General features: G+C 38.5%; 1 protein-coding gene across 3 annotated transcripts in view; it reads left to right on the top strand.

The window, feature by feature from the left end:
- Window positions 1-25,951, top strand: part of LOC139694982 (organic cation transporter protein-like) — a 155,413-nt gene that overhangs the window by 111,688 nt on the left and 17,774 nt on the right. For 2 of the 3 annotated variants that reach the window (XR_011702253.1, XM_071593548.1), the window contains exons 2-7: window positions 19,382-19,749; window positions 20,436-20,597; window positions 22,140-22,286; window positions 23,678-23,789; window positions 24,852-25,020; window positions 25,819-25,948. Coding sequence is in view for 1 of the 3 variants with exons in the window: in XM_071593548.1 (XP_071449649.1) it covers window positions 19,382-19,749; window positions 20,436-20,597; window positions 22,140-22,286; window positions 23,678-23,789; window positions 24,852-25,020; window positions 25,819-25,948 (1,088 nt within the window). In the remaining 2 variants the exon portion in view is untranslated. Of the gene's footprint in view, window positions 1-1,448; window positions 1,975-19,381; window positions 19,750-20,435; window positions 20,598-22,139; window positions 22,287-23,677; window positions 23,790-24,851; window positions 25,021-25,818; window positions 25,949-25,951 lie in introns of those variants that run through there. The other variant, XR_011702256.1, reaches the window with a different exon arrangement.

Here is a 25,951-nt window from a genome sequence, read left to right as displayed (position 1 = left end):
CTGTGGTCAATACATATATTCATTAATATTGAAAATTCGATAAAAAAAGTTCATTAAGCATAATTTTAGATCGTAGGATGTCATTCCTACTAAAAAATATTTTAACTCCATTGAAATCGAGTGAAATAGGCCAAATGTTCCCACCATCTAATTTCCCTAGTTCGAAAGATCTTGCAAAATGAATGAGTAACATGGAAAGCGTAGGCACATATTATTTCCAGCTAGCTAATCGATGCACAATCAATTCAACAAATTTTACCCTAAATAAATTCTCCTAGTCAAAATAAGCCCCATCATATCAACATACAATTTACTACGGAGATAAAATGTCATCTCTCCACTCAAAATTCATTGCCAAGATTTATGGTAGCAATAGAGAAGGTATGAAGTCATTTCTCACGCAATATAACAACCGTTCTTTCTTCAAACAAAACAATTTCGCCATATTATTCTCGGCGACATGAGATAGTTTCACACTTGTGCAGGTATTTCATCAGTTTAATCCACGTGGACGACAGTAACAGTTGAGAGGGAAGTGGAAAGGAGAATTTCAGAGTTATTGCATGAAGCAGTTTACTAAGAACATGAATTTTTCATAATGGACTAAATTTTTCATAATATTTCTAATAACCTCCCTAAGTATGGAGAAAATATACTGCATACTTTTAAGGTGTACTGAATGAGGCAATAATTCACGCCGCTGCAAACTAATGAAAGCATAACCTTCATAAACCAAACAAGCCAGCGCGTAAAGCAGGCCATCATATAGCAACCCTTCGCTATTGCCGATTGATATTCACCACTCGTTCTGTTCTCGCAGCCCTTCCTCGTCGATGACGAGAAACAGATACCGCATGAATCATTTACAGCCGAAAAAAGACAACTCAACTTCCACGCACCACACACACAGGCATTTGAGTAAAATGCGACAAGTGGCTGGCGCGACACGCCGAAAGGTAGCTTGAAGCATGGCAAGGTCGCGCAACATCCTTACATGCGCTCACAATGGGGATTTTCGCCCGTCAAATCGCAGCCCTGCCTAATCACTAGCCCCCGTCCCACGCCGTCCATCCGATACACGCATAAACACACACACACACACACATACGGGCTCGCGCGCGCGCGCACACACACACACAAAACACAGGGTCCCCCTTTGCCTTTTGTGCCCGCCCCCTTCCCGTCAGTGCTTTTCACGAACGCCTTTCGTAGTATGCATATCCCTTTCCCGCTCCTCCATCCTCACATCCCTTTATTCCCTGGGAACCCTTCCCCCTCGCTTCCCTTCGCCTCCCCTTTCTCCATCCCTCCGTCCTCTCCCCCCCCCCGCCAGTACTCCCTCCTCCCCCGATCTCTCCTTCCTCCTCCTCCCGCCCCCACACCCGCACCCCCCCCCCCCCCGCCATCAATCTCTCCACCCGCGCCGGCAATCGCGAAAGCGCCCGCGATCGCCGCGGACGAAACACCATCCGTAGCCGCCTCCGACGCAGGAGAGCCGCAATTCTTTACGCTGCTTTTGAGACAAAGGGCAGCGTGTTTAGAGCGACGCCGGCGGCAGAGGCGACCCAGGGCCGAGGACGACGAAGGAAGAAGGCTTGCGGGCCGCGAGAGGAGCGGCGCAAACCCACTGAGCGTTTTTTTTTTTCGTTCTCATCCATTTCTCGCTTGTTTGTTTGTCTGTGCGCTGCCCACGACTCGAGTTCGCCGGTGCCCTGCAGCGCACCTTGGGGAGGGGGGGACCAAGGGAAGAAAGAGTGCCTAACGGGGGGTCACGGGAAGTAGGATAGGTTTGCTCCAACCCTCCTGAGGGCGTGTTCGGGAGGGTGGAGTGTGTATTTGGCCGTCCGTTAAAAGGAGCAAGATCGGAAGAGTGGGTGGGAAGCCGGAGAACTTCGAGGAGTCAGCCGCTCTACAAGAGCGGTCGTTAGCCGCCGGCGAAGAGGAAGAGGAACGGACTCCGCGGGAGACGAAAGGGTGAGTTCTCATCTTCTGAGGGCGAACCACGTTTCGCCAACGGGAGGTCGGGCCAGTTCGCGGGCCGGGACGTCGAGTCGCCCTCCACGGGAGTTGCCGCGAGGCACACGGCGAGCGGTGTCGCGCTCGGGAGGATCGTTCTCGGATAAGGATCCGTCCGACTAACGGTTGGAAATGCTTTTACTGCCGCCGCGCCGCTGACGGATGCCTGCCAGTTTCGATCGAATTGGATCTTTTGACAAAGCACTGGTTCCCCACCAGTCAGTGAGCCATGATTCCAAGTCTGGAGGGAGGTGAATGGCTCTTGTTTCGAAACCTGTTCTTGGTTGTCGGATATACTCGCTGCATCCGTCCTTCGAATGGGAAGTTAATCTTGGTCCCCTTGGAGCCTTTAATTGAAAGTAAGCTGATGACTACACTGGGATTATCTGTCCCATTTTGTCTTTTACCCATCTGTCCAAGACTAGTGACTGAAGGAAGTCTCTCGACTTTCATAACGACCACTGCTCCTAAGAGGGGAGGATCTGGAAATTATCCAAAAGAAAGAGTAATCGAGAATCATTTACTCTCGTGGGTGGAAAATATTTTTTCTAATTGTGACATTTTCCTCATTTATGGTCGTTGTATATAGTTAACCATGAAGTTATAATTATAGAATGGCTCGTAACGCAACTGCTTACTCACCAAGCCGGTTTGCTTTCGGTGGATGATGGATGAGACGGGCCTCCCTATCGGTAGTGTGAATCTCCATCATTCATTATTGGACTTATCGTCCGATAGGAATCGAAGTTAAAAAACGTGTCAATTTCTGTCAAATTTCAAACACCAACACTGACCTACACATCGACCCTCCGAGAGGTACGAACTTGACAATAAAACTCCTTTTCACGAGACCTATAGATCGAAAAGTTGAGGTAATGATTCCCTTGGAGTCTATTTTTGAGATTTTTGCCCGATAGTTAACCGTACAAAAAGAATACCGTTGTACTCGTCAGAAGAGGGACACGAGTTTTCCCGAACTCCGATCATGTCTCTGAGACAAAGACCAGGAGGTGTGAAATATGGCTACAGTCGTCGCGTTTTCACTGGAAACGCATGAGTCGAAAAATTAAATCATGTTCGCCGTGGTCGTCTGTATAAACTTTTGTTTCCCCCTCGAGCCATTACCGTGCGGCGGCCGTGTCTACTTCGATCTTCCGGCCCCTCGCGTCGGACAGATCAGCGGGAGCTCACGCAGCCGGCGCACACTCACCCGCATGCATAATCCCATTTTTTCCGGTCTACGCTCGCATCGTCATCGCATTGCGGTGGGATGAAGGTTATACGCCCCGTGTCGAACGGGGATGCGGAGGTACATGCAGCGAGACAACGGAAAAATTCATCGAAATGCAGGCAAAAACAGCGGCGCGCGCGATCTATCAGTCAGTCAGACTGGAGAGGCGCGGCCTCCACGCGTGATTGAGGGAAGCTTGGCGGTACGGATCGTGGAGACATGTAAGCATCTCACTCGTCTCAGACGAATGGATGAGTCCACTCGCATGGCACTCCAGAAATCAATCTTAAATAACAGTAGGAGGATGTTTCTGATAAACAATTCCATTTTAATCTCAACCGATTGTTTCGATGGCTCGAAGTCTAGGCGAGAGGCATTGTGGTTGAACTTTTTGTCAAGCATTCGGATAGCGTAGTGTTTTATTATTTCTAACTAACTTTCCCCAAATTTATCATAAATGATCCGTAGTTCTTAGAGTGAAGCAGTAAATAACGATTGTGTTGAATGTTCCTAACCACCCAAAGTAGTTTCTTTAATATAAATAAATTGTTTGGCAAATCTGACTGAAAGGCAGTGGCAAATTTGTGTTTAAAAGTGTGAAATTTTAATTGTGTATTTCACTTGAAAACTGGAAACTCGATTTCAAAGCTATAAAAATTTCAATTCAGTGTTTTAAAAACTTCCCATCATCCTAAATACGTGTACTAATGATCAAGGTTGTTCTCTCAGGACGCGGAAGGCTGTTTGGAATCTCTATCAACCAGTTAATTTTATCGATAAATAGTTATCAGTTGCACAATATAAGAATCTTGTAAATATCAGATGCACCTTACGAGTTTATTGATACGTGTCTTTCGTATCTAGAATTTACCAAAACCACCTTCGATTTTTTTTATTTTTGTTTTTAAACAATGAGGAGACCCTTTTAATCATATTTTTGCTGAAGATTATACGTGATCTCTCATATTTGAATTTCGAGCCGTTAATAAATTAACGGGAGGTGTAAATGTATATTTTATCGTAACTTTATTTGGGATATCGCTTGATAATTTATTAACTGTTTAAGGTGACACATTTATGCAGCCATGCAGCCCAAATTTCAATTTATTTCTTTTCTTTGGGGTAAAAAGAATTTAGACTCGCATGAAGTCTTAAAGGTATTTTTCTACTTCTTAAATATATCCAATTTCCTAATGTTTTCGCGGAAAATCTATTAATGCATTTCCTCGCACTGATCACATTTTTGCGTTACTTAATTGTCAATCGAATATTTTTTTCATAAATACTCGTCACGGTAATTATATTTGGTTTTAAGGTTGAACAATTTAAAATATAAATTGCGCAGCCTTATATAAAGGTAATATAGATCACGATAGGGTGCAGTTGCAGTTGCCACCAATTTATGACCAAAGTAGACAAGTATTTATGCATCATGACTGCTGTTTACTACACCAATGTTGGAGATTGACGGTTAATATGTTTGTAGATAGCTAGCTTCTTCAACCAAGTAAACCTAACGTATATGTTACTAAGACACCGTTAATAAGAATTAAATATCCTTTCACTTGTAATAATATAGTAGTAGTTTTGAGGGGAGGCGACCGACAGCTAAGGTCATTTGCGCCATAGGGGATGGATAGGAAAGGATGAAGAGTGGAGAAAAATAAGGAAAAGAGGCCAGCACGCTTCAATGTGCAAGGGAAAAATGATACTTGGAAGGTGCTGCTTTCGCCCTGGAATGCTAAAAAGAGAAACAGATAACTCTCCATTGAAAATGATTGCGAAAACGGCATTAGGGGAGAAATACATCGACGAAAACTTAATCAATTATTTGGATGAATATGGAATGGAGCGTCTTTTTTTACTCATTAGTCAAAATTACGAGGAATTAGTTGGCCATTAGACTTCACTTGGTCATTTCAAAGTCTCTCTCGAAAAATACTAAATCAGTAGAATAAAGGGGCTATAGACTCACCATTTTTTGGTTTATTATCAGCAAAAGGTTATAGAGGGTCAAAGCCCCTAAGGCGAAGATCAGCTTGAGTTTGAAAAGATGAGGGGAGATTACCTTACAGTAATAGTGAGAGTGTCAGCAAAAAATATAATAGAATCCCAAGGGAGTTTTGTTTTTTTTTTTTTGGTTCGTCAATTTCAAGAAGGCAGTCAAAGGAGTGGAGAAAGTTAATGAAGTCACTGGGCATTATGTGAGCAGAAAAGAATAATACCACCAAAAACCACAGTTATCAACCCGAAGGTCCGTTTGATACATGTAGGTGTCGGAATAGATCACCTCATACTAATCTTAACGATGTGTCAAATTAACACATCAGGGTAGTAGGGATTCCGGGAATCAAACCCGGCTCCGGTCAGTAGTTCAAAACTCTACACACTGGACATCCTTGCACGATTTATTTATAACCTTAACATCAATCATACAACACAAGTAAGAGAATCGGTTGAGGGAGAGATTGCGAGGGAGTGGTGGGGGGGAGACAGGGCTGTACGTTATCGGTCGCCCTATGAAACCCATACGCTGAGAAAATTGTGAGATAGGCTCCTGGACGGTTGGGAATAGAAATGAAAGCAAGCCCGGAGTTGATCATATCGACAAGATTTTCGTATGATGAAGTTAGTCGGTCAAGGGATTGCAGACATGTTTGAGGTCATCAAAGGATCTTTGTGAGGTATTAACATTCTGAAGAACGATTAAGTCTTAAGTAAAAACATTTTTAAGTTATCCAGTTTAAGTGAAGTAAAAACAGATCTTAGATTTTTACTTATTTGGGCGATATTGCGGATCAATTGAAGAAAAAAATTGAGATCATTAGGAAAAGAATTCCGTTGTCTCAGTAAAATATACAAAAAAGAGGATTGATGGCATGCTCATGTACCCCAACTAAAGAATAGAGTAGACAAACTGTGATAAGGTTGTACCGATGTTTTTTATGAAGTCTTAGCTTTGAGGAAAATAGATGAGGGTAGATGGAAGTTGTTGAAATGTGATGTGTATTGTTGGGAGAGATTATATATTTTTTGAGGAAATTCGAAGTGAAGACAAAAAGTGAATGGATTCATGATTGCGATATAGTTCTATGTTGAGGATTGCGATGAAAGGAATAATGTTAGATAAGTAGGGAAGAGAGAGAATAAGAGTGAAGATGTTGTGAAGTAGAAGCGAAATCATGGCCAGCTGAAGGAAAAAAGGAGTCAGCCCAGCTGTCGTGTAAAAAGTGGTTAACAAGTTTAAGGTGTTGTGTCATACATTTAGGGTCAAACCAGAATCTAACTCTAATTATAAGCTGTCTGTAATAAAGCACTTAACTGCTAAGAGTTCTTTCCTCAAAAATGTAAATTTTAAATTTATTTTTTATTAACTGTTTAATTTTACAGCTATTGAGTTATTTTCCTGAAATGGTATCGGGGCGGCGGTTAAAGAAGTAAACAATAAAAAGCAAATGGGAATTCAATGTCTTTGCATCTAGTCACTTCCACTCACAGGCATCAGCATTCTTGAGGAAAACTGCACCAAATAATCCCCTGAGCATTCAAAATACAATTACAGCAAATTACTGTTATCGCTATGAATACACGCAACATCCATAGATATAAATACATTAATAGCATTGAAACTGACCTACACAATTATCAACTATAAAAACATTTTCCTTCCCTCGGCTTTAAGTCACAATATATAGTAATTATTTGTCGTAATAGTATTTTACCAAAATTGGAAACTCATGTTATCCCTTTAGTGCACGCAAATTGATTAAAAAAAGGTCCTGGCCTAAAGAAGCCGACAACAACTACCCGTCGATGAAAGAGATATCGGTCAAGAGAAACTGATGGCCTTGAACAATTTTTAAGTAGCTTCGCGATGCCGAACGCATCCCTTTCCCACGCTGTAAGCATGCTAATTCATTAGAGGATCGCACACGGTTTTTAACCTTTCCTCAGTTAACAAGTTCAAGGCAACGCAGTAAATTTCCTGAAGACCCATATTTATTGGCAGTGAACAATTAATATATTCTTTCGAGTATTTTTTATAGTGCGCGTATTGAAACGTTCAAATTGGCTTCGAGACAGTCCCAAATTGACGAATGGAAATCGAGTAACATTTCGTATTCAGCCTAAATGAAAATGATTCGTCAGCCGATTTTCATTCGTGAATTTAGGACAGTTATTATGCCAATTTGCTCGTCTTAACGCGTAATTGCTAATGTGGAAAAATTAGGAGTATCTGGAAAAAATTGATTCTAGGGCTTGTTCTAAATGGGAGAACCACAAGTAGGACTCTTCTCGAATGAGTTTGAAATGGCTTGATGATTTCGTATAATCTGCTTTAATTTATGGGCTTCTACTTCGATATGACATGGTGACATATTCAGTCCCTCCCAGTGCCCGTAATGACGTTTCGCATGTGTGAGTCTAGAGCACTAGAACAAAACTAGAGCAATTGCACAAGTAGGTAGATTTGACTGAAAACCAGATGTACAATGTACGATACCAAGGAATGTGACTACTACGTAAACTTACGCTACTCACCCAGCATACCTCGGTAATCAAATTTTGCCAGAAAAGTGTGTTAACTCTTTTTTAATGGCATCCCGTTGCAACTTAAGGATATTCCTTATTGAATCTTACTGGTGGTCTTGGAAGTTAGAAAAGCCAATCCATGGCGATTTCAATACCTCAATTAATATTCTCTCTGTCATGAGTCAATCCAATGCATGATTAGTTGTCCATTTAAGTTTTAACGATTTATTAGTACAACTGACCAATTAATTCCTCCTATTTTATTATATTTATGATTTTACTAACACCGTACTCACAGTCAGAACTTCTTTACCCAATGATTTTTCTGAAACAGGATCCTTACGGAATACCTATTTGCGTTTTCCCACATCTCACGATGTTGCGACGAACTCACAATCGGTTGGGAGACACTAGACAGGCGAAGGTTATAGGTTTCCAAGTACCAATCATTCAAGTTCAAAGTGGAACTAGAAGAAAAAATCCTATCGCGTCATTGCATTGGTAGATGAGGCGGCAAAAATTGACTACAGAGCCAATTAATAATTTTTCCTTCGCGCAATTACAGTCGTTTGACATGGACTCGAACAGTTCACGTGTTTAGGGATTGTTTTAGAAGAAGGTGTGCAAAGTATCAAAGACTAAAAGAAGAATTTCGTTTCGTAAAGATGCTTTTACTAAGAGATGGGAATTTATGACAGGCACCTTAAGCAAATACTATATATAAAGAATATACTAGTACAAACTCTTATATGGAGCTTAGTTTTAGATAGAAACAAAGATGTTGAGGCAAGAGGAGAAGTGTATACTAGAAACCTTCAGGATGTGGTTTTGGAAAGGAATGGGGAAAGTCAAATGGACTGAAATATACACAAACGATGAAGTTTTAGACATGATACACGAAGAAAGGCGAATGATGAGACAATTTCCGAGGAGGCAGGCAAGAGGATGAAGGAGATACCGAAAAGCGATGGAATGCTGAAGACGGTAAAAGAGAGAAAAATGCTGGGTAAGCGAGATACACGGAGGAAAAGATATATGAATTATGGATGATATTATGGGAACAGAAAGTATGCAAGAGCTAAAGACTGAGTTATTTTTATATGTAGTCTGGGTTTAAAGGATGTTTTCGTCATATTAGTTAGGGATTAAGAGTGCAAGGTGTATTGCCATGGTCTATCAAAAACCTACCCTAGGCCGGTGGGCAACTGCTAATAATAATTTGAGTCCAAGACAGTACGACAGATAAGTTAAAACAAATTGTTCTTACCGAATTCCATGAATTATTCAAAAATTACTTCAAAGGGTAGTGACCTAACACTCTCTGCCACACGACCTCGACTGTGGCTTTTCAAGTATGATGCAGATTATGCATTTATAGGAATAGTGTTCAATTCCAGTGATACTGAAACACTATAAACTCATTGTGTATTCACACCGCTGTCGGTTGTCAGCCTCGCGTGAATTGTAACACATTGTAAATTATCAATTGATAACCTTGAGAAATTTCAAGAAATGAATTCAAAAAAACGAGTGCTTCACCAGCGGATTAGTAACTTTGAAACTGGCTCAATCCTCCCCCCCCCCCAACCTCTAGTAAACAACCCAGTCATAAATAATGCGTAGACACTTTGGGGTCGACTGTATTTATTTTTCTTTTTTATGCCTTAAGACGAAGTATAACTGTGGAATTTCATCTTCTCCCGATAGATAAAGATACAATGATCAATGCATATTTAAGTCCAAGTGAAATCCCAGGCCTCATTTCTTCGTGCACTAAGCAGTCTCAAATTTAAACTTCTGCTAATTTCTGCTTTTTCGGCGTAGTAGCGTTAATAATTTGAATAATTCCGTATCTAAAAGCCTTGCTTGACACTGCGGTTGATTTTGAAACATATCTTACTCTTGATTAAAGTTGTGAAGAATGCAGTAGTGAAGATTGTCCCATAAATACCTTTAACCTTTTCATTTCTAACCATCTTTAATACGCTGTAAGGTGATAAAAATGTCAGAAGCGAGAAAATTAATCATTGATTGCCCTTTTCAAAAGCTTTGAGAAAACTCGAAAGATTATTTTAAACTCCAGGGTCCACTTCAACCTTCAGCTATGGTATATGAAGATCCAGAACGAATAAATCCACGCATTCCCAATACGAAGCTCGACGTGTCATTTATCTGGATTTTAAATTTTATCTGCTAGGTACATGAGCGATACGTAAAATTGATTCGTATCGTAATACGAGAATCGTTTTTTATATGGAATTAGATTGGTGCTATAAAAGCTTAGCAATTTTATTAAACTCAATTATTTCGTTAAAAGAAAATTAATAATTAGGTAGTATTCAGAGATTAAGATATATGATCCACTTGACAACATTATCGTTAATAGACCTCTTCAGAATTATTTGTCGTCGTCGAAAGATGCTGAAGAGTGCTTTGTAACTTTCTACGAAGAGAAGATACCTAATGATGCTCATCCTATCACCATTGTAGTCCCTGAACCGTATTGCTGGTGGAAACCTCTTCAGTTACTGCTAGAAGAATTTTCTAGTAACTGAAAACCCGGATGAGCTCTAGGAAGAGAGATTTGTTTCTGCAATTCATGTTTACACACGAGACTGTTTTTGGACTTTGATGTGGCCAAAAATAAATATTTGCTTGTGCACACCAACCATGCTTCAACATCAGATTCAAAAAAATAACGCATATCCCATACAGATAGCAGTACTTTTTTAACCTTGAATTGCTAAATTAAAACATGTTACAACCGTTTGTCCAAGTACATGACCAAAATCCTGCCAATAACAGTCATGTTTTAGCTCAGGATATAGCGAGTCAAATTAAATGAGAAAAATTTTAATATGTACATACTTCAATTTTGATCCAATTTTTTTTACCACTGTGAATCTCTCGCTTTCGAATGCTCGACTGACACGAGTTGGCCTTAACGTGGGTCCATGGTCACAAACTACGACCCCTGCGCCGGTGGAGGTAAGTGAAAACAAAACCCATATTTATCCATTTAAATCTTATATTTACTGGGGATTACCTCACCTGGGGTTGGCAACAATTGAGAAATTTCTGGTCTTGTGGTTATTAAGAGGAGCAGAAAATCGTAATTTCTAAAAATTGAGCATTACACAAAGACTATATCCACGCCATCAATGTGCTAACGAAAGCGTACCGCGTGAATTTCCCGATTGTGGAATCACCTCCTTCGCGAAGTTATTTTTCCAATCGGGAAAACTCGCCAAAAGATAATACCCGTGAATACCCGTGTTTCGCTTTCACGATTATGGATACAGCTATGGAAACCCAGGACAGAATAACAGGCAGTAGAAGCATGACTCGTAAAGCATCCACAAATCGAATATCATAGATGAATATGTAAATATATATTCAAGATCAAATATTGAGAGTTAAGAATGTTTCTTCTGCCTATCCCATTCACTCTTAATCTTTAATTAAACTTGAATATACGATTTTGAAAATCTTTCAATAAATGTAATGGCAAACATAGCTCAAATATTAAGTATTAAGCATTGACAAAAAAAACATTTTAATTGCATGATATGTTTTTATAAGCGTTTGTTTGAATTCGGCTGAAAACTTGGAAAGCGTAATATGTTTTAGCTCTGCAATGTGAAATGACACCCGTCAGACCACGTAATATTCAATAATGCCACCCACTAATGATCACTGATGGCCGAGTTGTTTTTACTGCTTACACACTTTGCCTAGATCATGGCACTGCTTCTAATTACTCCATACTATTTTCTTTTTGAATTTGTCTACTTTTGTGCATATTTCAACAATAATTTCAACCATAGTTCCACGATCGGCAATGGATAGATTTTCAGGTGAACCCATACCATTAACATTGCTGAGAGAATCGCTAATAGTGTACCAAGCCCGTAGATTTCGCTATGGTGCGGTCAATTGTATTTTTTTTAATTTTATGGAAGCTTTTGAGCGTTGGTGTTTCATCCAGTTTCCCTATCAGTTGATTTTGGTTTCCACGCGTCCATTGAACTTGTTTACAACGCCCCAGCTTGAGGCGGGACTTGGGTTAGTTTCTGATAGTGTTACCTTCTGCACTAACCCAGTTGGATATAGTATTAAACTTGGAAATATCGAAAAAATGATACTCATATTCTCCGTTAAGAGTAGCGTTTTTAGTGACGAGCGAACTTAAAAAGAGTTTGCAGTAAAAATTATTCCGCGCTGACGCAAGGAGGTAATAAACATGTTATTCCTTCACGGTTTATTTTCATATCACGGAGAGAGTGACATTGTTGACGTTTGGCTGGGCTTAGTTTTGTTGCTTTTGCTTTAATCTCGCCTTGGGCATGGATTTTGTGTTACAAATGTCTTTCTGGAGTTGCATTCGTTGTTCGCAATTATCTCTGAAGGCGCAGCACATATATCTCCAGTGATCGTTTCTATTTTCTCATTCGAAAAAATATTTCAAGAAACCTAACATGGTCTCGGGAATTAAATTAGTTAGCCATTTATTAGAAATCTTCAAGCCGTTGTGCGAGGGTTAATTGCAATACAGCAACTATTGTAATAGAAAGAGATATAACTTTAAGACATCATCTCAAATTTTTCCGAAGATGACGATTGAAGACAATATGCAGTATTTTTTACATTTTGACGCGGGTCAAGATTTTATGCTGCGTACTTTACTACGATACAAATCTACAATTCTATAAGATTATGAGATGAAAGTAAGAAAAACATAGGCCGACCTTTATGCGTCTAATTTTACAAGTCATATGATAGACAAAAATGCTTGGACGATGTTCAACAAAATATTATTGACGAGTCATGGAATCTCGATGAAAATTTGGACCTTATGGAGTAGTAGCTATTACTGCGCAAAAGAAATCCTGACTTAGAAAATACTCTATTCATATTATAACAGTGTACATGATTTTTAAAAGAAATGCTAAAAACTTTTTATTGAAATAGCAACCCGCAAAACGCATCATAATGATAAGCGAATATTTTGCTCAAAAGATGGCCAGCGTGTGAATTACACAAAGCCATGCCTAGTATAATCTGGGATAACTTAGTTTGTGCGTTTTCTCGAACCCAAAGGAGGCGGAATAAAACATTTTGACGTACCGAAAATAGAAATAATGGGAAACAAATGGCGTCAAATCACACCGAATTTTCTTGCATAGCTCAACAACATATAAAGCTTCCGGTACTCGCCGTGTGACATGATACGACCTTGGTTCGCGAACCGGATGGAGTGCTGTGGACTCCCTCATGTGTTTTGCCTAAAAGTGTCTAATTGTGTATTATTTTTGCAGTAGTTCAAAATTTAAATATTTTACTTAAAAATTACTTTTTTGGTATAATAAGAATAGGTTGCAAAATGTTTTTAGCATCAAAATTTCACCACGGAAATTCAGGTCGACCACCCTGCTTCGCATCATTTGAAATGATACGCAGGAGGATCCTGGAGCAACAGCAACCTGGTGAAAACGTGCGAATCAACGTCAATCTAGTAGACCGAAAAGTTCTCAAACCGGCTGGCATTTTTTTTATTCTTGAGCAATACAGATCGGAATAAACGAAGTAGGATGCATTAAGATAAATAGATAGACCCAATCAATCAATATTAGGCCGGTACTAAGTACAAATATAGAATAGATTTTTCAACTATGCTGCGATTTAAAATTTGTGTTGATTGTAAATACCTATCTAGTATATTTCCTGGCCATTACAAGTATATACACCGGTATGTCGTCGTCAGATGTGAGTGAAAGCTTTTATCAAAGAGAGTTCGAACATTAAACTTCAAGTTTTCGTGTATGTAAGGTTTTTATTGCCCATTCATGATAGTAACAGGGCTAAAATGTACTCGGTCGCGAATGAATGCCTCGAGGGTCTTCCATTGGTTTCGTTAAGCGGGCCGATGCGGTCTGGCACCACCAAGCCACCACCAACCTCCACCGAGCAAAAACATAAATCTATTTTCAACCCTTCCTCCCAATCACGGATCGTCGATCCTATGTTAGCATTTCGGCGCCCACGCCTTATGGACCCCGTGCGATTGGTAAACAGTCCGGCAAAAAAAATGAAGTTCCCTCGGCGTCCAACTGGCCTTGGTCCCCTTTCCAAAATCGTTGTTGATTACATTGCGCACGTCGCAAACGGCAATAACAATGTTGGCATTTCTGCGTGACTATATGTGTGCTTTGCTATTCATTCCACTCCGAACCCAATTTCCCACTGTTGATAAACCTGATAACAAAGCACATGTCGTGGAGTACGCCCTCCATTTTTTTCACGCGAATATTTCAGGAAGGGAGACAACAGCAGATAAAAATGAACTCTCTTTACGATTCGGCGATTCTTCCCACTATCTATTTTTTATATGAAAACGGTGCTCTTTAACTTGCGCTGTTACATTAAACAGTTAATTAACTATCAAAAAGGGAATTAACCATTTATACTCGTCATTTTTTTATCGTACCAATTTCCATGAGAATAGTGAAAATTAACTTATTAAAAATCCAGAGTTTAATCTGCAGGCTTATGGAAGAGAAAGTCGTGCATGACAATATCCTTTTTTCTTTCCCCCGGCGTACTGGTTACAATAGTGAACACGTCTTCGAATTTAAAAATTTAATGATTGGTTGCTGTTCATCATGAGTATTTCTGTTTGGCATTTTAACCTCGCCTCATGACTGATGAGAACCGAATATCGGCATACGTTATCACGCTGGCGCACGCGCTCCCTTGGGCGATAGAACTCAAACGAGTGTATTTTGGTGGTGTCCTTCAAAACTTCCTCACATTATCTTTCTCCCTCAAACTAATGGCTTTCGTTGTCTCCGAACTACGTATTAGCAGGAATATGAATATGAATGCACAAGTATATGATCTTTTAAGTATATGCACAAGTATATGAGTTTTTAAGTTTGGTTACAAAATAAATTGGATCATGTGAACTAAAAATAAAAAGAAAATAATTTTGCTACATAAATATTGTCAATGGTCGTAAATATAGTATGAGGGCATTTCAGGGTACCAATCTTGGAGTTGATTTGTACCAGCCTTACAAACTAGTAAATTCTCTCGATAGTCTCTCACTTTATTATTAATTCATACACTGATATTTTCCGTAATTTTCTCGTCGTAATTCTTCCTTGGCTTCATTCTGCATTTCAAATCAATGATATCAGGTGTTACTAGAGGGAGAGTAAAATTTGTTCGAGTATTTCATTATGTCCGGTCTTCGAGTATTTCCAAAAAAGTATTTCCAAATTCTTTTCCCATTACCTGCTTCTCTTAAGTAAGTGTAAGAGTTTCAAGGTTATCACCTCGATCTTTATTGCCAGCTACCTTCATGTAAGTGAGGCTTCAACTTTTATTGGGAAAGATTGAAATACTTCGAATAGTTTCTTAGCCCTTTACTCTTTAGCCTTTCCTATTACTTAGCTAAATTCGAGCCTTTTAAATATTTTTGCCCTTTCTAATTTTTTTAGAATTTTTTGCTGTCTCCTCTCTTCGAGTGGGACCAGTACTACATCCATGAAGCATGATTTCCTGTGATAATTTCCTTCAATTTGTATATTTTGCTATCTTATATAAATATAGTGTTGTAATCTCCCAATTGCTTGCAGCAATGGCTGATTTAGTTGCCTTCCCTTTTATCTTTCTACCTGCCAATTACTCTTTATTGATTCTTTAGTCTCAGATTTCAGGTGAATATCTTCTTTCTCTTTTCCCTCCCTCTTTCTCTTCGGTAATTAATGTATGATATTTTCTGGTTATTTTAGATTCAAATTCTTAGATAATAAAACTTTCTTCCTCCTGAATATTTTAAATAACTATCGTGATATCATCGGAGTCAGTTAAAGGGATTTGAATTGCACGACTGCTTCGCATATTGCAACAATATTATTAGCGGTGTCACCTGAAAAAGTACTAGCAAGTTCACTCAGCCGAAATCATCATTATACGTTCACAGTGTAAAAGGACGCCTCACTAGCTTATCTCACGAATGCTTTCGGTCAGAAATCTCGGAATCCGGTTTCGAATCACGTTGAATGATTTTTGATTAGTGAAATTACTCGTATTTGTTTGAACGGCTGCATTATCAAGTCTTTGTTTTGTCTTCATGTCTTTGTTTACAAATTTTCTTAGATGCGTAGATCTTTTCTTCGCGATTTTGCTTGAAGGTTTGTCTAAATGTGTACACGTCATAATTGGCGTGGAATTCTAAGTCACAGTCATAAATTGGCGTGCTAAATTGGCTCCGGAGCTTTCTCGAACCGTCTCCGCCGGTAGGCCAATTAATGGACAAGTTAAACTCCCGGAGTAGCAGTTTACTCGATAGGATTTCATCATGTCTCTCATCAAATCAATAAAATTGAAAATTTCGGAGATGCTCCTCATCATATGATCAATATACTGATATCCCGTTGCCTTTCACAGCGCAGTGTTCTCGTCGTTCAAATATGTTTGCCGCCCATCTAGTGAAATGGGTATTAGGGCTGTTCTTATATGCGGTCTTACAGGCGAGGCGAGCGTGCCATTTCATGACGTTTTCTTACAGGTGTGTGAGGATGCGGGTGGGGAAGTGTGTTCAGAAGGAATCTAATGCAAGGTTTACTATTATTGTATCATTTCAACGATTTTTATGAAAAAGGATTTTAATTATCCCTAATAACCAAAAAACATGGCATATAAATGATCATGAAAGGTTCTGAATTATTCAAATATTTGTAATTTTATTAAAATATTTCCGAAATATACATTCCATTTTACTGTATTATGTATTCAAATGCCAATTGAATTACAAAAAAACAAGTTGTTTTCTAGGCAGTGAACTGTTTACTTGAAGTACGTAATTGAAGGGATCGTTGTGAAAAACGCCCAAATCAAACTTTAATGTGCATTTTACTTTGAAAAATGTTCTTGTTTGATATATTAATGATAGCGCCGACAATTAATACGATGGGGAATTGCTGATCCTTTCAAGGGGGGGGGGGTTAAAAACTCCGAAATTGGCCTTAGTAACGTACGTCCACTTGCATGAAATAGAAATGACGCCTTCATTCATCGGAAGTTAGGCTGCTGCTGGGAGATTGGAGGGTATGTGCGGCCCCGCCCATGAAGAAAGGAAAGGGAAAAAAATAGATGTCATTTTGCAGGGATTAAAACTGTCTTCTTTATGCCCAGGGAGAAATTTGAATCGATCGATAAACAAACAATTTTTAAGTACTGTGCTAAATGCCCTCTCTGCCATTCTCTTGTTCCCTTATTTCCGGGTAATAATCTTTTTATAGCTGCGTCCTCTCGCAAAGATCCTGTATCCACCCCTTGCTGCTGCCTCCTCCAGATATTAATAACCTAATGCAGAGTGTAAGCCTAATGCCATTCGTATGTCACGGCATCTTTTCATTATGCTACACTACTCGTTATCTCTATGTAGGAGATAATTAGAATTGGTAGTTTATATATTTGTCGATATCCAGCATGTTATTCTTTTCATTTAATATACCCATGTTTGTTACAGTTCTACAGCATGATTTCAATATACGTATTTGTTAGTGTTGCATGTAATTACTTTCTTTCGTGCGATTAAAATTTTTCGAGAGCATGATTAGAGTAATGTGTGTGTGGAGGTAATATGATTGCGATTGTGCATGTATGGCTGGTGACCTAACACCCCCCGCCACACGCCCTTGTGGCGGTTTGCGGGGTATTATGTAGATGTAGAAGTATACTTTTGGACCGTTAAGCCATAGAGCTCATTCTCCCTCTGTTTAAACCGTTTCTAATCCCAGCTTTATTGAGTACACCAGCTTATTTCTTGGTTAACCTTTGTATCTGGAGGTTATTTTATCATCCGCGACCAGATGTATACACCCGATGACTTCTTCTCAGTCACTAGGTTTTAAACGAGCAAAGGAAAATTGTTGTAACGGGCCCCCGAGTTGACACCACGTACTGAAGGATTTTCAAGCGAAAAGATGCCGCAACGCAGAGGAATCTGATTCCGAACGCTTCCTTTGTGTAATTGTGTTGTTCTAAATGCTTCCATTGTCTAATTGTATTCTAGATGATCATATTGCCTCATTGCATTCTAGATGCCTATGTTGTCTAATTGTATTATACAGAGTGTAGATGCTCCTATTGTCTAATTATATTCTCTACGCTTTTATTGTCTAATTGTATTCTAGATGCTACTATTGTATAATTATATTCTCTACCTTTTTATTGTCTAATTGTATTCTAGATGGTTCTATTGTCTAATTATATTCTCTACGCTTTTATTGTCTTATTGTGTTATAGCCCATACATTTTGTTTTAGGATATTTTGGCCTTTGTTTAGGTATATCATTTTATTTCCATCTGAAAAATTAATGGAATAACTAAATGAAAAGTATTTGTGTTTTACACATGAATCAAATTTCTAGAGAATTTTAGCTCGAGGACGGACGGCTTTCCTCATGAAAAAAAACCGTATTTTGGTTGAATTATATAATATGTTAAAATTGTCATGCATTAAGTGCCCAGCATAATGTCAATCAGTATTACAACTTGGCATCGTCAGCTAAATGAACCTGAACTAAACACACTTTTAGGCATCAATGAAGTAATCTTCATGGATCATTGGACAAAGCCCATCCAGATCAACTCCAAGGTAAAAGATCGCCATCGAATCCATTATCGATGTATACTCAAATTTAGAATTTGAGTGGGAGGAGCCGAGGAACGCCTTCAAACAATCACTTCCGAAAATTGACGCGTAGGTCTACATATATAGGAAGTCAGCAATTCCATATGATTCGATTCATATCTGAATAGGTTTTTCTTCGCTGGTTGACATGACGTGAGGAAGACACAAATCAAAACAAATAGTGTGTGGAGGATACTTAAGAGTAATGAATGCGTTTACACTGATTGGATGGAAGCTTTCAATAGAGGGAATTGCAGGAGAAAGTGATTGACCTTACAAAAAGGCGCGGCGAATACATGTACGTATGGCGTGATGGGAATGCGGTTAGGAAGAAGAGGAAATTATTTTCTGCATGAAATTATATGAGAGACACGATGTACTAGTAGATATTGCAAGTTTGTATATTACGGTGGATTAAAGGAAAGCAAAAAGGTACAGAATATTTTAAAGAAAATTTTGGGGATTACAGGAAATGTCATGATTACAGGCTGAGTTAATGGCAAATGTAGAGAATAAAATTATTTATTTTCCTAATGTTCAGCATTTTATCAAACTACTTACATTGCGTAGAAAAAATATCAGTCTTCTTGCCGGGGCCTCTTAACTCAGGTTCTCACTTATTTCGCGTATGCTTTTAAACTCTCAAACAACTAAAACACTCATTAATTGAGAATTCCTTTGTGTGGATATCAGCACGTGACTAAAATATCCGTCACGCCATTTCCCGCTGATTCCCTGAATAACTTAAACTAGAAGAATGACTGAATTTGTTAGTCATCCGAACTCCAACTCTATTTGGTATAATGGGAGGAACGCAAGTGCTTGGTTTCACTCGTATGATTTTTATCTTCCGCTCGTCGGTTTAACATATCGTCCTCGCGTCTTATTTTGTCTAGCGATCGTGGCAATGGCTTCTGGGCTCCCGCCTCCCGTCAGCAACGGGAAGGATGCGACGTGCAAGGAAGAGAAGCCGAAATCTAAGGCCGAAGAGGCGGGCGACAATCCCAGAGACCGCGACGAGGAAGAGGAGTTCGATCCGGTGACGGACGCCATCGGCGCCTTTGGCAAATGGCAGCTCCGCCTCACCTTTCTCCTCTCTCTGCTCAACTTACCCTGCACCTGGCACATCTTCGCCTTCACCTTCCAGTCACTAGATGGAGACTTCTGGTGCTCCCCACCGGAAGACGTGGTGTCGCTAATAGAAAACCAGGGAGACGCCGTCGAATTTTGGAGGAATCTCAGCCATGTTCCCAAGGAGAATGCGGTAAGTAAACGGTCGGCGGTTAGCGGGAATAAAATCCCTCGCAGATCGCTACATTTTGGTCATTAATTCTCTCTATCCCTCGTTTCCCTTGCTTGTTCTTGTGAGGATTGGTGGGTAGTGAAGAGATGTTCCTTTGTGAAAATCCCTCGTATGTACTCGAACAAAATCTCAAAAGAAATGTCAGCTTAGTTTAAGATTCATAGAGAAGCTCAATAGTCTTTTTCTAACAATTGAAAATAAAGAATTTTCCCCAGTTGAGTCATCCGAGGCATGTCTTTGAGTTTATCCCAAAGAACATATTTTTAAACTGTGATTTTAAATGTACTGTCCAATGCACATAAATATTTAAATGTTTAATTAAATAACCTGAAAATCAATTTTGATTCGCCAGAATTAATTTCCCCTTATTAAACACCAAAAATGTTGTGTTATTGTGACGAACCATGATAATTATAAGTATCAAAATATTAACATAAAATGACAACTTTCATTAGCCATGTGAAAATTAAGTATGATTTCTCAACTTTGCCAAATGATGTTTTTGTGTCATCCTTGATTGGAATACTTCGGAGAAACTTAATTGAAAATTGTTTATTTCAACGAAGTTTCTCCAAGTATTCATACGTCCCATCAAAGAAGGAGAACTGAATGAAAATATTTTCTTTTCCTCATGTCAATGACACTAGTTGGGAGAAAAGGAGTATGACCCATGTGAAATATGGGATGTCGACTATGAGCAAATCCTGTCACATTCACCCCCTCTGCCCATCCCAGCAAACTCCTCCATGAAAGCCTGCACAAGTTGGACTTTCAACGAGAGCATCACTGGGAGAACCGTTAAGGGACAGGTGAGGGTATGATCCACGGAGAGAGTGAAAAGAGGCCTGCTGCTTACTGCACATACGAGTACAAGACTTTCACAAACTTCATTTCATGGTAAAATAAATTTCACCAATTTGCGGCATCATCGGGTACAAGTTAAACATACAGCTGTTGAATATAAACCCTTCAGACAGAAGAAAGGGGGGAAGTTGAAGGAGAGGGGGGTTGGGTTTTTCTGGACTTTAAAGGTGATGAACTTAGTTTTTTTCCGGTTAAGGGAAGGAGAGGCAGTGGTGCCTTGCTTTATGACTAAGCATTGGGTCTGGTCTGGGGGATTGGAGAGGTGGAGACTAGGGACAGGTGCGTAGAACAGTTCGATTTGTTTACCCTTGAGAAGAGGAGTGGCTATTTAGGAGGAAGAGTGAAAAATGGAAGGTGGGTCAGGGAATTTTCTAAAAGTGAAAGTCGATGGTCCAGGAAAAGGAAAACAAAATGTAAAAACGGTGGTGCCTTGGTTATGACGTGACATTGGGTCTGGTCATGGGGTTGGGGCAACTGAGTATGTTGAACCATTGAATTTGTTGACCGTCAAGGTCAGTTTCTCAGGAAGGAGAGGGGAGGGATGAGCATATAATTTCTCATTACAAAGTATTGTATTAGGGTCCCTTCTAACTACATTCAAAGTGGCCTTTTACTCAAAGTTCCCCCCCTTTACTCTCTCCAAAGTCTTAGCTAATGGCAAAGACAAACAAGATGCACTTTTTAAAACAGACATCTATACACTTAAATGTGATCATTGCAACACATATTATGTTGGTCAAACTGGGAGGACTTTCAAAACACTAGCCCAAGAACATGCTAGGTTTGACAGAAAGCAAAACCCAATTTCCTCTTCACTAAACACCTCTTAAATTGTAAACATAATTGCAATTTTGTCCCAGAAATACTACCTATCCTCCCTAAAGGATTAAAAATGGAAGCTCTCGAGCTAATCAAGATGCATAGGCACTTGGCAGACCCCAATACCATGCTTTGTAATGAGAAATTATATGCTCAAACCTACTCTCCCCCTTCTGAGAAACTGGTCCCAAGGGTAAACAAATCAAACAGTTCAACACACTCAGTTGCTCCGACCCCATGACCAGACCCAATGCCACATCATAACCATGGCACCACCATTTTTTAGTTTTGTTTTCCTTTTCCTCAACCACTGACTTCTTCTTTTTAAACTTTTACTACCATCAAACCATTGTTAAGCAGTCATATGAGACAAGATTGAAATAGGAATCAATGAATTAATAATCAGCATTTTAATTTAAAACTAATGTTGATATATAATAATACACCTTTTTCACGAATGCTAAGGCACGCCATTATTGAAACCAAGGAATCATAGCATATTAAATCCTTTAAGATCTACTTGTGTCACAATATCGCTGTAAAGAAATAACAAATGGCAACTTCTCTTTGATTTTTTAGTCTTATGAGTTATATTATTGTTATGTTGAATCCTTCATTGGTAAACTGTTCTTTGGAAATGGACTAAAAAATATTATTTTATTTTTCAGTGGTCACTTGTTTGTTCCAGACATTACTTAAACATGGTGGCTGAAATGACATTCCTTGCTGGTGTGGCCATTGGAGGTCTGGTCTCAGGCCTTCTGTCAGATCGCTTTGGTCGGAAAAAAACATTAATGGCTTCATTGGCACTGCAGGTAATGCAGCAGAAAATGCAAATTAAAATAGGGCATAGAAAATCATTTTTCTATTTCATAGCAAATGAAAATTATTGCACAAGAAAAATAATGTCCAGAACGACATTGAAGGAGTGTACCCACATGTTCAGGGTCTGCCCAAGAATTTTTAGTACCCCACTAAGTCTTTAGTTCATACATTACCCAAACAAAGAATAATTATGAATGTTTTCTTTCCTGTCTTTCTTAGCGCAACTTGGTTTGCTCAAAGCGTTTAATGAGTAAAAATTTTAAGTTTGATTTTTGAGCAGGCCATTCAATTCATGATCTAGCATCCTTGAAAAGTTAAGTGGGAATTTAGTAATAATTAGTTGAGTATTTTGAAAAAAGATGGTATTAAAATATTGAACTCGTACTTATGTAATACTCATTGAGTTTAACTTTGGTATCAGTAAGTGCATATTAATGCATATTAGTGTATATTAATGCATGGTTAAGATATTTCTTAGATAGATATATTTGTAAAAAATGAAAACGTTCATTACATCTGTCAAGAAAGGAATGTGCAATCATTTTTTCTAGTCAATATTGGCATGAATTCTAAGCACTTATTGATATGGCCAAGATTATATGAATATGAAATGGTGTCTATGTATGTGTAGTGATATTGTGTGTACTCAAATGATGCATTCGATGAGGTTTTACCAGAGCTGTCTTCAGAGAACAAATAATAGGAATATGAGATTGTTCCAAATAATGTCAATTTTAAAATGAGTCCATTTAATTCAAACAAAGAGCTTTGAAGACAAAATTCTTCAGGAGGGCACAAATATCCATGAATAATCATAGGCAACCATTTTAAATGAAATAATACAATCCCCTCTGCATTCCTTGCTATTTTATCTGATTACGAGCAGATCTAAAAATTCTGATAAATTAAATTTTGAACCCTAGACCAATTTGAATGGTACAAGTTACATACTTGGAAAGACCTTACTCCTAGGGGGTGGCCAATTTTGTTGTAATAGAAAAATTGTCATTGTGCAATTGAAACAAGAAATATGTACATGTATCCCTAACAAATAAATTAATAAAAAAATTATTGACCATCTGCTACATGTATGTCTCTTTTTGGTAGTTCATAAACCATCACTTTTGCTTGTACTAAGTTTCTTAATTTTTGTTTTGACTTGTAAAAAAGTAGCCAGGTCCCTTTTAAAGTGGGATAAGAGGCAGTCTGAGTTCTTAAAGAACATAAAATATGAAAAATAATTAAATATTATGGCCCACAATTAAAATGGTTTCATTAGTTGATGAGACTGCTAAAAATATAACTCATTAAGCAATTGAATTATGTTGAAAATTTGGTATATGTGCTGCTGCTTCATTTTAAAATATGTTTTCCACAACAGATAACATTTGGCTCTATACTAGCTGCTACACCATGGTTGGAACTTTACTTCCTCATCCGATTCCTCTTGGGATTTGTGTCTGTCAGCGTTGTATTCAGTGGGTTTGTCATATGTGAGTGAATGTGAAATTCAGTATTATTAGCTGCCTAGTTTTTCTAACATTACCAGGTATTCAAATTGAAAATGTGTCAATATCATGATATGTGACTCAAAGTTTAACTAAATATTAGTCTATGTGTCTCATAATTATCATAAGAAATGTGTGCATAAGTCTATATGGCAAAGTGATGTTAGGATTAGTTTGTACTATAATGTTCTTTGTTAATCAGGCTCTTGCAAATGAATTCCTGGAATTGATTTGGAATATAATGTAACAATTATAGTTCATAGATATATTTCATGTGGAAATAGGGTTATTTTAAAAATATAGTGGTAAAGTTTTACAGTATACCAAAGTAAGTCTATATTACATAAAAGAAATGGTGACACTAAGAAACCACAATTCTGAGAAATTTCCTCTATTGCTTCAATTAATGAGTTACTTTCCATTTAATAACAATTTCTTGTACTTGAAAATATGCATAAATCAAAAATCCTGTGATTAAAAATGTTTACAATTTATTCTTTGAAAACAAGCTTAGATTACAAAAAGCAATCAACTTAAGCATTGAGTATTTGATTGAAAAATTACATCTATTCTTACGTTTTTCTCATTTAACGCATAGAAATTCACTTGAATCATTACTGAGCTTGATAACATACCAATGTCTTCTTCCAAAACGTATTAGTCCTTCTTGTGGGTGGTTAGTGTGGGTCAACCATATACATCTGTTTCAATCTATGGGTATGTCCTCTTCCAGATCCAGTATGGTCATAAGTACGTTTAAACAGTCTGTCCATTTCTTCTGGTGGCCCTTTTTTTCTCTCTCTTTGTAGCAACATCACCATGGTATTTTTCTCCTCTCCCCATCACATAGCCAAAACAACCACCACAATCTTCCCTCCAACATCTTTTTGCTCATTTACGCCATCTTTATGATTCCTCTTACCTCCTCATTTTTCTTTTACAGCTCAGGTATTGTAAACATTACATTTTATATTACTTTATGCATGGAAAAAAACCATATCATGGAAGTTTACATATCCCATCTGTAATTTTAATTTCCTCGCTTAGGTATGGAGATTGTTGGAGGCAAATGGAGAACCATTTCTGGCGTATCGTACCTGTTTCCAGTTCCTCTCAGCTACATTACAATTGCTGGCATTTGCTATGTTATACGTGGGTGGCAATGGCAGCAACTTGCCATTACACTCCCAGCAATTTTACTTCTCAGTCTATGGTGGTAAGTTCACACCCTCACCAGTCTGAATAAACAAAAGCACGTGAAGTCATGTGTCTGAAAGGTTTACCATTCCCATTATACATGGTTAAGGACATTTGAATTGATTCAAATATATTTTAAACTTCAAAGAAATATTTACTCTTTCAATATTACTTTCTTAGTTCCTGTTGTAAATACTTAAGTTATAATCTGTCTACTGCCTACCAGATATTCTCAAAAACAAGGAAAGTTAAGTAAAATGCAGGTATCAGAGTGGGATGAAACAAATTAGAGCAGATGGCGATAAATGTAGGTACACATTTTTTCAATAAAAAATGGGGATAGCAGGAGAAAAATTGTACTAATGAAAGAAGCTCCAAGAAACTGCAGCATTCCCCGCAGTTTCTTGGAATTTGGAAGTTTTGAAAGTTGGCTTTAACCTTGTGGACTGTGGCACGCTGCACACGAGTATGAATGCCTGTGACATTGTATGTATTGTATTTCATCACAACATCTTGTTCCTTTAAAGCCCCCAAAATCTCAGAGTTTAAGAGGATGCCTTGATAGGTTAACTAGCTAAAGCACTTGGGTGAACATCATGGGATCCGGGTTCGAATCCCGGTCAAGGCAAATGATTTTTTCTCTCTGAAATTGTTGCATTGAACTGAAGAAGCATATACAGAAAAACGAATACACTAACAGGAACTATAATAATACTCAAATAAAGCGTTATTGAAGAATTTAAAATAAATTAGAACCCTACAGTCCTTAGTGTCTGATTATCTACTTAATCAGGAAATTGTAATTTTTTATCTTTAGGATTATCCCTGAATCTCCACGATGGCTCCTCGCCATGGGAAGAATAGAGGAGGTTTTAGTGATCTTGAAGGAAGCCACAGATGCCAATGGCAGATCTCCTCCTCTCCCAGCAGATAAATTTCTTGCTCAGGTA

The sequence above is a fragment of the Hetaerina americana genome, unplaced genomic scaffold, assembly GCF_022747635.1.
Source record: "Hetaerina americana unplaced genomic scaffold, ioHetAmer1.1.p SCAF_1, whole genome shotgun sequence".
NCBI classification, from domain to species: Eukaryota; Metazoa; Arthropoda; class Insecta; order Odonata; family Calopterygidae; genus Hetaerina; species Hetaerina americana.
Note: the sequence above shows the minus strand (reverse complement) of the source record. Positions and strands in the feature narration are given on the sequence as shown.